General features: G+C 41.3%; 1 protein-coding gene across 4 annotated transcripts in view; it reads left to right on the top strand.

The window, feature by feature from the left end:
- Nucleotides 1-1,811: 1,811 nt before the first annotated feature.
- LRRC28 (leucine rich repeat containing 28) overlaps nt 1,812-17,610 on the top strand; it is a gene marked incomplete at both ends in the record, with an annotated part of 134,187 nt that continues 118,388 nt past the window's right edge. For 2 of the 4 annotated variants that reach the window (XM_080692632.1, XM_080692633.1), the window contains one exon: nt 1,829-1,996. In XM_080692632.1, coding sequence (XP_080548758.1) covers nt 1,829-1,996 — 168 coding nt within the window. Of the gene's footprint in view, nt 1,997-17,610 lie in introns of all 4 variants that reach the window. The other 2 variants (XM_080692634.1, XM_080692635.1) reach the window with 2 other exon arrangements.

The following is a 17,610-nucleotide window of genomic DNA, read 5'->3' on the forward strand; positions in this document are numbered from 1 at the left end:
GGAAATAGGGGCTGGGGATGTAGCTCAGTGGTAGAGCGCTTGCTTAGCATGCACAAGGCCCTGGGTTTGGTCCCCAGCCACACACACACACACACACACACGAGTTTAGTAGTAAAAACAAAAATTACCCCAAAGTTACAAAACGCTGTTTATTGAAAGCTTGGGAATTGGGTAGGGGTTAAATCAATGATGTGTACATGTTTGTACATACAAGTTTTTTTTTTACCACAATATGATGTATTAATATAATGCACTAATAAAAATAAAAAGAAAATCAAAACAAAAATCAAAATACAAAATCAAAATCAAATGCATATTGTATTTGCCTGTAAAACAAAATTAAATACATATATGCTCATAAAAATTATATGAAAATGCTAAAAAAAAAGAAAGAGAGAGAGATGAGGGTATAACTCAGAGGCAGAATGCCCCTTGGTTCAATCCCCAGCAACACACACACACACACACACACACACACACACACACACACCCTTCTGCCCGCCAATCTGTGTATTTCTGCCCACAGCTGTCTTAATCTGTTTTCTGTTACCATAATAAAAGACCTGAGACAAGGAAAAAAAAAAAAAAAAGCTTGGGTAAAAAAGTAAAAGGTGTTTTGCTCCAGTATAGAGTTTGGGAAAGGTACCCAGGAAAGCAGTAAAATCTTTGAGGCAAGCATCACTTTATAGTTCTCTTAGCACTTCCTTAGCATCCGTGGGATGCAGTGGGATCCTGTGGGATCCTGTGAGCCAGTGTCTGTAAAGAACCCAGGCTTTGGAATCCAGGGGACCTGCTGTCAGACCCTTGCTTTTGATCCCAGATGTTCTGCCTTGGACAATTTATGGAAGCCCTCAGTTTGTTTCTTTCCGTGAGAAGTGATAGTGAGGTTTGTTTCAGCCCTGTGCCTAGTGACTAAGGTATATATATATATATATATATATATATATATATATATATATATATATATATATATATATATATATATATATATATATCTTCGCTTACCCACTTCAATTTTGGAGTTAGAAGAGAACTTAAAATAATTTACCCTGGACGCAGGCCTTTAAACCAGTACACTGATTGCTAAATCCACTTTACATACTGGTCAACTGAGGCCCAGAGAGACTGTCACTACAGTAATCGCAGGGTTCTCGTTCCCTTGTGCTGTGTTGTGTCCTTCAAGGAAGTAACTTAAGAAAATACAACTAGAGTCTTCAAGGATAGCTCAGGGGTGCAGTATTTGGCTAACATGCTTGAGGCCCTGGGTTCTGTTCCCTACATTGCAAAATAAATAAAAATAAGAAAATAAGAAAACTGGGTGATCCTGGGCCTATTTCTTGCTGCTTCAGATAATAAAGAGATTAAGGAAGGAAAAATAGAACTTGGGCTAATATTCAGATACTAGGAAAGAAAGAAGATGAGGCTGTTCATATCTCAGTAGAAATGATATGTAGAGATGCATTGATATTTATAAACACGTTAAACACAAAACAAGATGGTTCAAGATGAAGATGGGATTTGCAGCATTTGATGTCTGAGTTCTCTCAGCAATAAACTGCTTTCTAGTATTTTTTTATTAAATTATTAATTTTACTCTCCTACATATATGTAATAATCTTAGTGGTTATAAAAGAAAATACAGGATATCTTTACAGGATATATTGTGTGTCTATACATATAGACACACAGTATATACACCTGTTAGCATATAACTCTATATGATACTTGGGGAAGTCTGAAAATGATTACTTTTTTGTTCTCTTTCTAGAAATTGACCAGCTTTGACAAGATGTAGTGCTGCGGTGTGCCTGATGGGAAATGTTCAGTCATGGCATCCGAACTTTGTAAGACGATCTCTGTGGCAAGGCTTGAAAAGCACAAGAATTTGTTCTTAAATTATAGGAATCTGCACCATTTTCCATTGGAGTTGCTGAAAGGTGAAGGGCTGCAGTACTTGGAGAGGCTCTACATGAAAAGGAACTCCCTTACTACCCTGGTATAGTATTACATTGCATTAAAACGTCATATGTAAATGTGGCTCTGACCAAGCTACATCTCGCATATCCGAAGCTAGTCACACCAAGATGTGTGTGCCCTCTTGTTCTATATGCAGGTAATACACAGATCAGCTATGAAGTAATTACCTAAGCCTGCAGGAAGAGTCGTATAGGAAAGCAAAGACTCAGAATGTACCACTTAGAAAATGAGTCGTCACTCAGAAACCCCTCGCCATGTAGCATGTGTGTCTCTCCTGGCTTGTGCTCTCTTTGTGTGTTAAACTTCTTATGATTTTAGATGTTGTAGCACCCGACAGCCTAGTTTAAAAAGGTAAGCAGGAGGAAGACCAACAAGGACGACTGGGGTTATAGCATGAGAAAGAAATAATTTGAAGATGCAGGTGTTAGAGGGGCGAGTGGAAAGCTTGACGAAGCCCTTGAGTGTTAAGAAACAAAACCCTCCTTATGAAGATCGCCCTGGAAAATCAGAATGAATGAGAATTGGGCTGTTAGAATTTGCTGGAAAAAAATATTGCTGCAGAAGCAACTTTGATTCATTCTTTATGGTCTAAGGATAAACACATAGTTTTCATTATTATCTGCATTTTATTATATATAAGATGAAGAAACTATTTAAATTTGTTTTCAAGAAAATGTTCTAATCAGGCTTTTATTTCCACTACTTATTATATATTTGGTCTTCATTTTAAGTACATTTACTTTACATGGCCTTTTCTGGTTATCACTTAACCACATTTAAATCTTGTTAGCTGATTTATGGCATCTTGCTGTTTCTTTGTGGATTGACCCCGTTTTTATTCCTTTCTCTATATTGGGCTCTCCTAAGTATCTGGAAAGCATATGGTATTATTTCATATACATGACATATGTTCCTAGAAATTTTTTTAAATCTCTGTAAAACATCCACAGTAGACAGTGTAAAGCATTATAAAGATTGTCTTTGGTGTATCTGGAAGTAAATGGATATATATCTTTTATTTTTAGTGTTTGGCATTTTGGTACATATGTTAATGTTGAATGTCTAGTTAGATTTTTTCAAACTGGATTTTTTATTCTTTAAACTTAGACAATCTATACTCAGTTTCATGCATCCGTTTTGCAAATTCATCATTGCATGTTGTGAAACCACATTTACCTAAAGTTTTTTACCCTGTGAGGAAGAAGTAGTATAAGAAATATTTTGCCAAGGATCATAGCCCAGCTTTTTCCATTGTACTTACGTAACAAAAATAATTTGTGAGTGGATTACTTCTTAACCATTGGTTATAGCCCAGTGGAGTAGACTTTGTTCAGAAAGTCAACCCTTGCTTATAAAAGTTAAAGTAGACTTTTGATCTTGTGACAGTTTCTCAGCTGCAAGTTTTTATTTAGAAAAATATCTGCGCATCCGTGGTATAATTCAAATAGATGCATGGTGAGGGCCCGTAGCATGGGTTTCAAATGCATGTTCCACCTCTTTTTAATCATCAAAGATTAAATGGTTGCACATGTACAATGAAAGGCAGATGTATCTTGTTTTAACTGCTTTCTTTTTGTAATTAAAACATTTGAAGCCAGGCGTGGTGGCGCATGTTTGTAATCCCAGTACTTAGGAGGCTGGGACAGGAGGATCTCGGGTTCACAGGCAACCTCAGCTACTTAGTGAGGCCCTCTGCAACGTAGTAAGACCTTGTTTCAAAATAAAGAATTAAAAATAGGGCTGGGTGTGTTCCTCAGAGTTAGAGATTCCATCCCCAGTACTGCCAAAAAAAAAAAAAAAAAAAAAAAAAAATCATAGGTATCAAAGAACTTTGTAACCTATAAAGTTCTGTGGAGATATTGGGGGTGGGAATCAGAGCAGTGACCCCAAAGCCATCCCATTTCCTGATTGTATTGGACATAGACGGCTTCCTGCGCCGTCTTTGAAAGCAGATGGAATACTGCTTGTCCCACAGTGCTCTGAGCTGGTGACTCGGGGCTTTTAGGATATTTGCTGGGTGGAAGAGGAAATAGAGTTCCCATGGCAGATTCAACTTGTGGAACTTGACTTAGAACTGAATACTGTCTGAAGGGGACACACTATTGGACCTATGCCCTATTTCAAACTTTACAGATTAATTAATTAGCTTTTATTACTTTTTTTTTTTCTGGTGGTGGTTCTGGGGTTCCTGGAAGCCCTTCTGACTCCGGGCTACACTCCCAGACCTATTTTATACTTTTTTTTTTTTTATGTGTAAACAGGGTCTCTTAAGCCAGCGCAGCTGGCTTCGAACCTGCGTGATCCTCCTGTCTCCGCCTCCCAAGCACGGGGATTACAAGCGTGTGCCACCACGCCCGGCTGTTTATTACTTATTTTTAACAAGCTTGGGATGCCTGCCAGTCATTTCCATTTTCATGTTGTTCACTGTTTCATGTTGCCATAGTTTCATCGTGTTTGATGCCTCCTCCTCTTGGCGCTCTCCACTTTCCTCCTCCCTTCTCACCACGGGAAGCCACTTGGTGGGGAGATAAGTGGCCACCGAGGTAGGGTCTCTGCCGCTCTCTGCCCTTCACGTGGTTTGCTGTGGTGCAGTGGCTCAGAGTCATAAGATTGTGCACCAGCTTCTCAGAACCTGGGGAGCGCTCGTCTTCAGAGCTAAGGCACAGGAACAAGTTCACCTCTTTATAAACTTATAAACTTAGTTTTTAATCACAAAAGTGATACCTGCCCTTAGGTCAAACAACATAGAGGAATAAACTGGGTGGCTATAAACAACAGAATCTGTTGTTCACAGCTTGGGAGGCTACAGGTCTAGGACCAAGACCAGCAGATTGGGTGTCTGAGGAGGCTCCACTTTCTGCTTCATAGATGGTACCTTCCTGTTGAGCTCTCAACTGGTGGAAGGGAAAGAAGGTTCCTCTTGGGCCTCTTTTATTTTTTTTTTTTTGCTCTTTTTTAAAATTTATTTTTATTGGTGCATTGTAATCATGCATCACATTGGAATACAAGACTTGAGAGGATATACAAGCACACATCATCCAATTAGCCTTCATCCAGTCCCCATCCCATTCTCTCCCCCTCCCTCGATCCCATGCTTGTTTGGTGATTAACTTTGATACATATGTTTATGTACCTCCTGCTTTTTAAAGAGGCTCCATCCTCCCCTATTCCATACCCTCTGATTGGTTACCTTAATTACTTCACTATAGGGCCCTTTCTATAGCTCGACTACTTCCTGTTGCCCCTTTCCTCCTAGTTATTGCTGATTAGGGGAAGCATCTGGGTTTAATTTTCTGCGATATTTCTCTGTGCATGCCGCGTTGAAAATACTGATCCCACTCTTGACGGCCCCAGTTGTGGCCTGGCTACCCGGTGGACTGATCCAGACCTTGCTGGCTCAAGTAGCGGCCTTGCCTCATGGGAGGCCCCGGTTCTGGCCTCGCTGGCCCCGACACTGGCCTAACCCCTCAGCTGGCTCCGATCCCGGCCTCGGAGGCCCCAGCACTGGCCTTCCTCACGGCAGGCTCCGATGCTAGCCGATGGCCCCGGCATCGGCCTAACCCCTCGGCAGGCTCCGATCCAGGCCTCGGAGGCCTCAGTAGCAGCCTTGCCTCACAGAAGCTCCGATGCCGGCCAGTGGATTGGGCCTCTTTTATACAGACAGTGATCCCAGTCTCTAGTGAGGACTCCGCCCTCGTGACCTAATCACCTCAGAACCCCACCTCCTGACACCGTGGAGATGAGGATTTCAACATGAATTTCAGGCTAGACACAGACCTGCAGCCCGTGGCACTCTTTACCCCTTGCTTGAGTTTATGTAACCATGCACTATATTCTCTGGACCTTCCTCCTTTTAGTAATAAACATAGAATAATACTATACATATTTCAGATCTCTTTTTCATTTCATGATGTCATCACACTAACTTGTAGGCCAGTAGATATACATCTATCCTGGTATATATTGCATACTTATATATAAGATAGTTTCTAAAGAAAGATTGCTAGATCAAGAGGTAGAAAAATTTTACATTTTAAAATTCTTTTTTATTTTTTATTTTTGGTGGTACTGAGGTTCCTGGAAACCCTTCTCTGGGCTACATTCCCAGACCTATTTTTATATTTTTATTTGGAGACAGGGTCTCTTAAGCCAGCGAGGCTGGCTCCAAACCTGCGCGATCCTCCTGTCTCTGCCTCCCAAGCAAGGGGATTGCAAGCGTGTGCCACCACACCTTGCTACAATTTAGTATTCTTTTGCCAGGTATGCTGGCACACACTTGTAATCCCAGTACTTGGGAGGCTGAAACAGGATGATTGCAGGTTTTCAGCCAGTGCAATTTGTGAGGCCCTCCACAACTTAGTGAGATGCTGTTTCAAAATAAAGAGTAAAACAGGGCTGGGGGTATAGCTCAGAGGTTTAATCCTTAATGCCCTGGGTTTAAGCCTTAGTACTACAAAAATTTCTTTTAAGCAATATTTCATTATACAGTATTATCATTTATTTGTATGGCTAAGAAACCTTCAAACTTTTTTTTTTTTTTGGTGGTATTGGGGTTCCTGGAAACCCTTCTACCTCTGGGCTACACCCCCAAACCTATTTTATACTTTTTTATTTTTGGAAACAGAGTCTCTTAAGCCAGCGTGGCTGGCTTCGAACCTGCGCGATCCTCCTGTCTCTGCCTCCCAAGTGCAGGGGTTACAAGTGTGCGCCACCACGCCTGGCCTTCAAACTTTTTTAAACATAATATGAGTTGGTTTATGTAGGAATTCTACTATGTAATTAATCGGTGAGTAAGAAGTAGTATAGAACACATTATGGTTTGGGTTCCTAATTTACCTTAGAAAATGTTTTAAAGAATTTTTTTATTATTTTAAGTGCAGTTCAAGAATTGAGTTACTAAGCAATTGAATGACTAAGTCCCTGATCTTTGAGATAGTTGTAAGATAAATAAGACAGTAGGAGTAGCATAGGGTTTGTGTTTGTCATTTGATACATATTCGCACAGTTGTGGGATGAATGATGAATATGAAATAGAATTGTATCAAGGCTCCATTACAAGAGTTCTAGGCTGAGCGCTTTCACGGCAGGCACTGTGTCTTGAGTTCCGTACTCAAGAACTGCCTGAACTGCCGAGCACTGCACGTCTCTTTGGATTTTATGTAGCAGGAATGCAGGAGATTTTAGAAAGACAATTCTCTTTTCATGACATGCAAGAGTGACTTTGATAGGAACTTTGGAGGAAGAGTATTATCCATTCATTCAACATGGATTTATTGAGTACTTACTGAGTACCCAGCACTTATCAAGACACTGACAAGAGGGCTCTCAGGGAACAGATTCTTATACTCCTGGAATTTTCAAGATCTTGATTATGGAGAGTGGGTTTTGTTGAAGAATCACATGACAGTTTGGCTGGGGAAAGGGTCGGCACTCGCAGAGGCGTTTGGAGCCAGGCCCGAGGCAGCACCATCTGCTGGTTCAAAGGGTGCGCTCCTGCAGTACTGAACTGTCTGAGCTTCATGTTCACGCAGGTGTGGGTGGTGCAGTCCAAATGCGGAGGAGCCAAGGCGGTGCAGGATTGGGCAAGAGAGAGATTGCGATGTGGGGCATGGCATCTGACCTGATTTGGAGACAAGGAAGAAAGCAGTGGTGAAGGCAGGAGGGTGGAGTGAATGGCCAGGAGGGTGGAGTGAATGGTCAGGAGGTGGAGTGAATGGTCAGGAGGTGGAGTGAATGGTCAGGAGGTGGAGTGAATGGCCAGGAGGGTGGAGTGAGTGGCCAGGAGGTAGAGTGAGTGGCCAGGAGGGTAGAGTGAGTGGCCAGGAGGTAGAGTGAATGGCCAGGAGGTAGAATGAATGGCCAGGAGGGTGGGGTGAGTGGCCTGGAGGTAGAGTGAGTGACCAGGAGGTAGAGTGAGTGGCCAGGAGGGTGGAGTGAATGGCCAGGAGGGTGGAGTGAGTGGCTAGGAGGGTGGAGAGGGGCCAGAGGACGGGGTTGTGAGGGCTGTTGTGCCAGGCCTGGCTGAGCATCTGGGCTGGCGGACACTGTAATTAGGGACAAGTTTCTGATGATGTCAACAGAGTCTGGTGTGGAGGAGACGGGCTGAGAGCCTTGGAGCCAAGATCAGTGGCTAGGGTCTTTGTAAGAGGAGGAAGAAGACAGCAGGGAGGCAGCCTTCACCAAGGCGGGAATTAGCAGTGGACGCATTTGAGGGCTGCAGTTCAAGGAAGGGGTGTTTCAGTGCTTAGTAGCAAAACTCACAACTACAAGGTCACAGGCCCGGCTTCTGTGTGCTTGACCTCTTTGGACCTCTTTTCCCTCATTTATAAAATAAAAGGCCTCCAGAGGCTTAGAGGAAAACAAGCCCTCTCGACAACCAACGAGTGAAAGCAGAGTCCTGTGCTGTCAGTCTGTCTCCTGGGGCAGTAGGCATTCCCGGGGAGTTGAGCAACATCTCCACATACCTATAAAGCTCTTGCCAGCTGCTCCTCTTATTTTACATATGAATGGAGAAAAAGAAGGCATGTACATTTTAATGAAAGAGGGGATTTCGGGCTTATGCTAAATAATAAGAGCAGATGGAGTCTGATTAGGCAATTTATGCAACAAGAGAGAATTTAACTTAAAAAGTATATTCTACTGAGGTGGAAGGGAGAAGAGGTTTGTCAGTCACATTCCTGATAGGGTTAGGGAATGAGGCACACATGTTTTTTCGTTCCTATTGGCCCAAGGAGAAAACATTGGTGATTTTCCATCTCAAATATAAACAAGCAAATGATAAAAGAAATGAGAATGGATACTAAACATACGTAAAAAGATTTCAGCTTCCATTAGAAAAAAGCAACAAGTCACTGGCCAGTTTGAACTATCAGGTTGGTAAAGATTAAAAAAATTCTGAAGACACTGATTATCCCGCTGGAGTGGATATTGGAATGACGTTTATGCCGGTTGATTGAACCTTGTCTGGTAGAATTTTACACTAGTGTGTATTTGAATCAGCATTTTCACTTGCAAGATGATGGAATATTTGCATATACATAATGAGATAGTTGCTTATGTACTTTTTTGTGCATATGGCCTAAAGGCAATTTTATGAAACTTTTTTTTTTTTTTTTGCAGTCCTAGGGACGGAACCCAGGGTCATTCTACCTCCAGCTACACTCCTAGCCCTATTTTTCTATTTTTATTTTATATTTTGAAACAGGGTCTCCCTGAGTTGCAAAGGGCCTAAGTAGCTGAGGCTGTTCTCGAGCCGTGATCCTCCTGTCTCCACCTCTCAAATGCTGGGATTACAAGTGTACCCAGCATACCCGGCTTTTATGCAACATTTTTAATGCACCTGTGTTTTGACTGCAGCCAGTGTGGTCTGCAAGTTTTAGATTTGGGGAGCATTTTGAATTTGGGGTTTTTAAATTAGGGATGGTCAGGCTGTCACAGGATCTGGAGCAGATGTGCATTGGAACAGCTTGAGGGGCAACAGCGAAGGAGACGATGCAGGAGTGTCGGGCAGCTGAGTGGCAGGGGAGTGGAAGGGATTCAGTTTTAGTCCCAGGACAGGGAGCTGTTGCCTTCCCTTCATCTACTGGACCCTGGAAGCTTCAGCTGCTGCTGGAGGGCACGGTCTCCAGTCACCACCAGAGCCCTATTCGTGAGCATCTTTATTATTTCTTACACGGAATAGGTGCAGTGGTCTGTTTGTGACTTAGTGGTCCTGTGTAATAGGCGCGATGGTCCTGGAAAGCAACCGTCACAGCTGTGACCTGTCTTGGTAATGCAGACGTGCCTGAAAATTGAGTTTTGTTATAAATCAAAGTTTCTTTTCTCGTTGAATTTTTACAAGTTTTTATTTCTTTGTTAACTATTTATTTATTTATTTTGATACTGGGGATTGAACCCAGAGACATTCTACCTCCGAGCTACACCCTAGCCCTGTTTTATTCTTTATTTTTGAAACAGGGTCTCACTAAGTTTCAGAGGATCTCACAAGTTGCTGAGGCTGGCCGTCAACCTGCGATCCTCCTGTCTCAGCCTCCCAAGTACTGAGATAACAAGCGTGCGCCACCACGACTGGCTCATTGTTAACTACTTAATTGACAAGTATTTCTTTGTCAATAGTTAAAAAAAAACTGTAGGTAAGCCTTTTACATGTCATAATTGAAAACCTCTCTCATTTTTTTCAGGAAAAATGCATACCTGACTTAAAATGTAATTATATTTATTGAATCATGAAATTTTAAAGCTACAAGGAGCTTTATCAATACATGGATAATTTTTCTTTTTGAAGGAACCGAACTTAGAAAATACTGAACTTGTAGCCAGCCTCAGCAACCTAGTGAGACCCTGTTCCAAATGAGAAATAAAATCAGGCTAGGGGTACAGCTTGGATGCAGAATACCTCTGGGTTCCATGCCTAGTGCTAGAGAAAGAGAGAGAGAGAGAGAGAGAGAGAGAGAGAGAGAGAGAGAGAGAGAGAGGTATCAGAGAGAGAGGTAGAGAGAGAGGTAGAGGTAGAGGTAGAGAGAGAGAGAGAGAGAGAGAGAGAAAGGAATAAAGAAACTAAACTTAATGAATGGGTCTAATGTCACTTTTATAGTCAGTTAAAACAAATGTAAAATCTCATTTGTAGTTCAGTTTGTCTGGCTTTCATTTTAATTCTGCAGGTAATTAATGATGACCTATTTCTAGCCTAGCACATGTAGTTAAAAATTGACCACACCCATCCACTGTGGAGTAATGAGGAGCTACATGTTATATGTATTTTACTAGTTAACCTCTGTGACATTTACCTCTAGAGTAAAGTCTAAATTAATAAAAATATTTTAAAAACATATCATTGTATATTCTCTTAAATGAAATGTGGGGAAACTAGCTTAACCTGCTTGTTGAGGTTCGCAGTTTCCCTCTGGGGAGTTAGGAGGGAGGGTTTTAGGAGTGTCAAGGGGGCCCTTACATCAGAGCATTTTCTTTCACTTCTGAAAGGCTCTGTTTGTAAACAAAGGGCTCAAGAGTCGTTGCTATTTATTTCCTAGTGGACTTTAAATCTTATCTTTCGACATTCACTATACTATAATGAAGTACCTATACAAGCTGACACAACAGTTTCTAAATATTAGCGCCATCAGATCGGTCAACAGATACTTACGGAAGGAAGGAGCTTGATATTTCAGACACAGCTTAGGACATGTCCTCCAATCCAGTAATTATGTCATAAACTTATAAAGTTATTCAGTCTAGGTATAATCTTAAGTGGTTGGCCTGTTTTTGTAAATAAGTGTTTACTCTTCTTTTTTGGGTATTTTTCTGTTGCTTTGAAAATTCCAATTATAAAACCATACTTAATGTTAAATAGTTTAAAATAGAAAATAGAAAACTAGATGAGGGCAAATTATCCTCTAGCCTTTAATCCTTATGATATTTATGTGACCTTTATTTTCAAGCAAATATTTTTGAGATTAATACTTAGAAATATATAATGCTTTTTTTCTTTTGAAAATGATGTTTTGGCAGACAAATTTTTTATCAAATTCAAATACACACTTTATTGTTGTAACTGTATTGAATATAATTTTTTTTTAATTTGAGCGTAGGTTTTGTAAGTCTTTGTCAAATTAAAAATATCAGTCTTGAAATTTGTTTTTTATTTTTGCAGTTTCAAAGATACTTAGATTTTTTAAGCTACTTAGGTTTTCCCAACTTACATTTTTTGGTTGTACTTTTTTTTTTAGGTGCTGGGGATGAATCTTTCGCCCGACACATGCTAGGCAAGCACTCTACCACTGAGCTGTTTCCCTCGCATGAGTTACATTTCTCAAGATGATAATTATGTCAGTCTCTGTGAATGCTAAACAGACGCTCCATTTATTTCTAAAAAATAACATAAAAGTTTTTCATTATATAGTTAAGCACTTGTCCTCTGTGTTTTACATTTAAAAGCTGAGTTTAAGTGGAAAATTGTTAGTATGAAGGTATAAATTCTGACTTTCTAGTATGATAGCTCTAACCATGTATGGTTAAACTAATGTGAAATAATGTTAACAATTCAGTTTCTCAGGTGCATAACTACATTTTAAGAGCTTGATAGCCATATGTAGCTAGGAGCTGCCATATTGGACAGCACCAAAAGAGAATATTTCCATGATGACAGAGAAGAATAAGGAAAGGAAAACAAGAGTTCGTGGGAGGTGAGCCAAGAGGGGGCTGTGGATGGCATGGCGCCCTGGGGGCAGACGGTAAGAGGGGCTCTGCAGGGCTTCACGCGACTGCAGAGCCAGTAACTACTACATCAGCTGGCGTCTCCGATTCCTTTACTGATAAATGCTGTTCTATAACATGAGGAAAATGGAGAGAATTGTTGGAGGAGGAATAGGCAAATATCTCTGGCAGGAAAGAGGCCTGCCACAGGTGTTGTCATTTCGACACATGGTATTTACCTTGTGCTATGCAGGGATCAGGAGGTATGGTATCAAGTCACTGACGCAACTAGAAAGCTCCTTGAGGGCATCGTGAACAAGGTCCTTTTTTTCCTTTAATACCAAAGTTTCATTAACTTTTTTTTGGTACTGGAAATGGAACCCCAGGGCATTCTACCTTTAAGCTACGTTCCCAGCCCTGTTTTTTTTTTATTCTTTATTTTGAAACAGGGTCTCACTCAGTTGTGGAGGGCCTCGCTAAGTAGCTGAGGCTGGCTGTGAACCTGCGATCCTCTCATCTCAGCCTCCCAAGTACTGGGATTATAAGCGTGCACCACCATGCCTAGCTCATTAGTTATTTTTAACTAAAATAATTTCAGCTAATCTACTGAGGTGACATTGGCATCCAAAGAGTCATTTTTAAGCAAATGGTCAGTAGTGTTTAATATGTTTATGCTGTGCCACCAGCTCTATCTACTTCCAGGCATTTCTGTCACTTCAGAGCAAGACATTCACTCTTTAATCAGCTTCTCCCCCTCCCTGTCCTCACTCCAGCCCCCACTCCCAGGCCTGGCAGCCACCAGTCTGTTCTTTCTTCATAGGGAATTATGATTTCTGGATCCTTTATACACATGGGATCACAGAAAATGTGGCATTCTGTGTATGGCTTCTTCCACTTAGAAACTACTTCCAAGCTTCATCCGAGTCCTGCCGTGTATCCTCACGCTTCATTTATTTTTATGGATCAGGAGGATTTCATTGAATATGCCGCCGTGCGTTTATCCATTCAGCCATTGACAAGACATGTGGGCTGCTCCACTCTTTGGCTCTTGTAAATTGCGCTCCTGTGAGCCTGAGTGTGCACATCTGGATTGAGGGTCTGTTTTTAATTATTTTGTATATATGTGGGGGAGGAATGGTGAGGTTATATGACTCCGCATTTAGCCTTTCGAGGAATGGCCAAGCTTTTGGGTACAGTGGCTGAGCCATTTTTCATGATCACCTGCCATATACCAGGGTTCTAAATCCTCCACATCCTTGCTAACACTTGATATTTTCCATTTTCTGACTTGTCTTTATAGATGTGAAGTGGTCCCTCATTGTGGTTTTGACGTGCATTTCCCTAATACTGGAGATGCTGAGCGTTTTCCCATGTGCCCCCTGGCTATTTGTATATGGTGCTAGGCAGCTTTCAGTTACTGTAACAACTTATAGTAGCTATAACTGGATGGACAGTAATGGAATAGTATATAAGTGAGACAATCAGCTTATAAAGAGAGAAGGTTTATTTTATTTAAAGGTTCTAGTCCGAGACTGAGCAGACCCAGATGGCAAAGGTGGGAAGTACATGGTGGGGCAAAACTGCTCCCTCATGACTGGGAAGAAAGAGATGAAAGAGGGAACCAGGTCCCTCAGGCCCCTCAGGGCAGCCCCCAGGGCCTAAAGGCCTCCCCAGGCCCCACCTCTTAAAGGTCCGCTGCCTCCCACAGCACCCAGTGTTACCACTGGGCCTTGGTGGGACATTCAGGATTCAAGCGGCAGCGTATGTCTTCTTTGGAGAAATGTCTGTTTATATCCTTTGCCTATCTTTTTAAGTCATTTGCTATTATTGAAGTTGTAAGAATTCTTTTTATATTCTGGGTGCCAGAACCTTTTCAAGTTTATAAGTATTTTCTCTGATTCCGTATGGTATCTTTTAATGTTCTAGTAATGAATTTTTTTGAAGTCCAGTTTCCTTACTTTCCCTGTTGCGGCCCATACTTTACGTACAGCTATGAATCCATAGCCAGATTCAAGGTCAAGGAGATTTATTCCAACTTTTTCTTCTATGAGTTATGGTTTTAACTCTTAAACCTAAGTTCTTGGCACATTTCAAGTTGTATATAGTGTGAGATAGTGATCTAAGTTCATTCTACTTGATTTTACTTTTGATAATTACTATAGGAGCTAAGGAGCGTTTAAGTTGCCACTTCTCTGGAATGTGCTGTTAGAGGCCAGGATGGAGCAGGTATCAGCTCAGCTCGGAGTCCCGAGGGCTTCCCTCAGCACGGATGCTACTTGTTCTCTTCTCTACAGTCTCGCGTTGCCTGGGAACTCAGGTGTGGGGCGTCCTTGCTCCGGGATGAAGCCTGACCAAGTCTCCACCCTCTGGAGATCTCTGTGGAAAGCGCGAGGTCTTCTGCCTTCAAGCTCTTTAAGGATTCCACGTAAACTAGACCTAATTTCACTGACCAGTGCAAGTCATTTTCTGTGGCCATGGTGAGGAGAGAGCAGGGCCCCACCAAGGACCCAAGAGAGGACCAGGAAGGAGGCGGTACTGTGCCTACCAGAGAACTCGGGCAAGCTGTGGTTTGCAGAGTACTTCAAGTATTTGTTATAGGATATAGTTTTAAAAGTATTTTCACATAAGGAGAGTTTGAACGTATATGTTAAAGCATCTGGTGATAATTCTTAAACTGTACTTGCTAAAGTTTACTTTTGCATTGTTTATCAAGAAAATTTTAGTTAAGTGATGATGTTAGTTTTAGTGAGGAAAATCTTTGGTTCAATTTAGAAAAACAAATTTTCAAGTAATTTAACAGAAATTTATGCTTTTTTTTTGTGGTACTCGGGGTGGAACCCAAGGGCTTTATGCCTCCGAGATATACCACTAGCCCTATTTTTTTATTCTTTATTTTGAAACAGGGTCTCACTGAGTTGCAAAGGATTTATGCTCCTATTAAGAGTCTAGGTTCACATTATTTGTTAAAACTTTTCTGTGTCAAACTGAAAAAAGAAGGAAATAATACTAATAATGTACTTGAGAAACACTTTAAGACTATTGTTCTAATCAGGATTTTAAATTTAAAAATATATTAAAACTGAATAGCTTGCAAACCCTGTGAATTGAGAAACACTAACTTCTTTGCTACCCATAATCTAACTTTAGACTTCTGTCACCTACAGTAACAAACGTTTTATTTTTTTATTTTTATTTTTGGTGGTGCTGGGGTTCCTGGAAACCCTTCTACCTCGGGGCTACACTCCCAGACCTATTTTATATTTTTGTTTGGAAACGGTCTCTTAAGCCAGTGCAGCTGGCTTTGAACCTGCGTGATCCTCCTGTCTCCGCCTCCCAAGCGTGGGGATGACAAGCGTGCGCCCACCACAGCCAGCGTAACAAACATTTTGACAGTAACTTTTAGTTGTTCAGTCTCTTTCCTAGATATCCTCGAGCTCCACTGCTTCTAAATAGTGATGCTGGGAAGCAGGAAGTGATACTAAAGAACACCAGCAGGTGTCACTCGGCGCCTGCGCCCTGGCTGCGCAGCTATTTGAGCATTTATTCATAAGTGATTTTCTTTTGTATTTTTAAGAAGCACTATTCTAATGAACTGTAATTTTCTCAAAGCCAATATGCTTATTCTTAAATAAGAACACAACACACTTGTTGCTTAGGTCATAACGATGCTCTCTTGGCACAGAAGCATTATTTCTCTGTGCCTAACTGCGTACATTATCTACAACTCAAAATAACTCACTAGTTTGTCATTGAAAGATTAGAGTGCTACCTGATGGAGCCAGGCACACCCCCAGAGGACGGGCCTGGAGTCAGCCAGACACAGTAGTGGTGGTGTAGCAGGGGAGGAGCGGGGTCTAAGGCAGTTCTTTGGTGCCCACAAAGAACTTTCCTGTTTATAGGAGAAGCTGTGATGAAGCCCCTCCTCCGAATCCTCTGGTTTTCCTCGGATGCTTTGTGGGGGTTCTGGCTGATGAAACTGTATATTCTCCTTACTAAGAGAGATGCCGATGCTGACAGGGAAACTCCAAGTACTTGGATAGATGTGTGAGTGAGACCGAGGAAGGCTCTCTACAAAATGAGCTTTCGTGGAACCTCGTTGCATCCGGAGAGCAAAGCACTGGAAGAGAAGAGTCACCGCCTGTGTCATTTTAAAGCTGTAAGTGGCTCTGTCAAGAGCGGGGCCGGGCGAGGTGACGCACGCTTGGAATCCCAGCATTCGGGAGGCTGAGACAGAAGAATCGCAGTTCACGGACAGCCTCAGCTACTTAGCAAGTCCCTTTGCACCTCAGTGAGACCCTGTTTCAAAAATAATTTTTAAAAAAGGCTAAAAAAATAGGGCTGAGGGTGTGACTCGGAGGTACAATGCCCCTGGGTTCCATCCCCACCACCTCAAAAAATAAAAATAAAAAAAGAGTGGGTACCCAATAAATGCCTCATTCACTTTATAATAACATTTATATCTGTGAGATTTATTTGTCAAAAAAGAGAAAAGATTTATGTATGCAGCTTGGGACACTGTTGCTGTAAAATGTATCTGTATGCCAATAGGAAATGAATAATGTTATTTCTTGTCTAAAATAAGTTGGTGGGTTTCCATTGGCGTTTAGGTTTTTTTCGATACTGAAGATTGAACTCGGGCATTCTATCTCCGAGCTACCCCCCAGACCTATTTTTATATTATTTTGAAACAGCGTCTCACTAAGTCGTGGAAGGCCTCACTAAATAGCTGAGGCTGGCCCCAAACCTTCGATCCTCCCATCTCAGCCTCCCAAATACTGAGATTACAAGCGTGGGCCGCCATGCCTGGTTAGGGATTGTAAGAAAGTTATTCTTTAGAACAGGGGCCCTCAGCGATGTGTTTCTTGCCATGTTATGTCTCTTCATTCTCAATGGCCCAGGCTGTCAAACTAATGCCACTTGTCCTCCTGTTTATATCTTAAATTATATACATTATGGTTGACTAATCAATTATTGAACAGTTCATACTATGCATGCATTTTAAAATCTAACTTTTGTTTTCTCAAATTCTCCTGCTTTTTATTTTTCTGCTTATTTTTGAAAACTCAAACAATACAAGTAAATAAATAGCAATCTTAGTCCCTTTCCTAGAGGCATCCATTTACTAACTTTCTCTATAAAAACCACTTACAAATGTAAAGCTTCCTACTCGCCAATACTCGAGTTTTCCTGTTGAGACAATTGTTTATGTAACAGGATTTTTAAAAATCTATGATTTCTTTAGGACTGGTGTTATGGAGTTGTAGCAGAATAAATTATCTGTGCAATATATATTATATTCCCTAATCACTACCTCCTTCTCTTCCTCTTTTTCCTCTGTTGCTTCCTGTGCTTAGAAGGCTAACCAGCGCCAGCCTCCTCTCATCTTGGGTCAACTTGTTATAATTATTATTTTTTTCAAAATTCAAGTCAGACCTATTTTTA

The sequence above is a fragment of the Muscardinus avellanarius genome (genome assembly GCF_963383645.1).
Source record: "Muscardinus avellanarius genome assembly, chromosome: 3".
In the NCBI taxonomy this organism is placed as follows: domain Eukaryota; kingdom Metazoa; phylum Chordata; class Mammalia; order Rodentia; family Gliridae; genus Muscardinus; species Muscardinus avellanarius.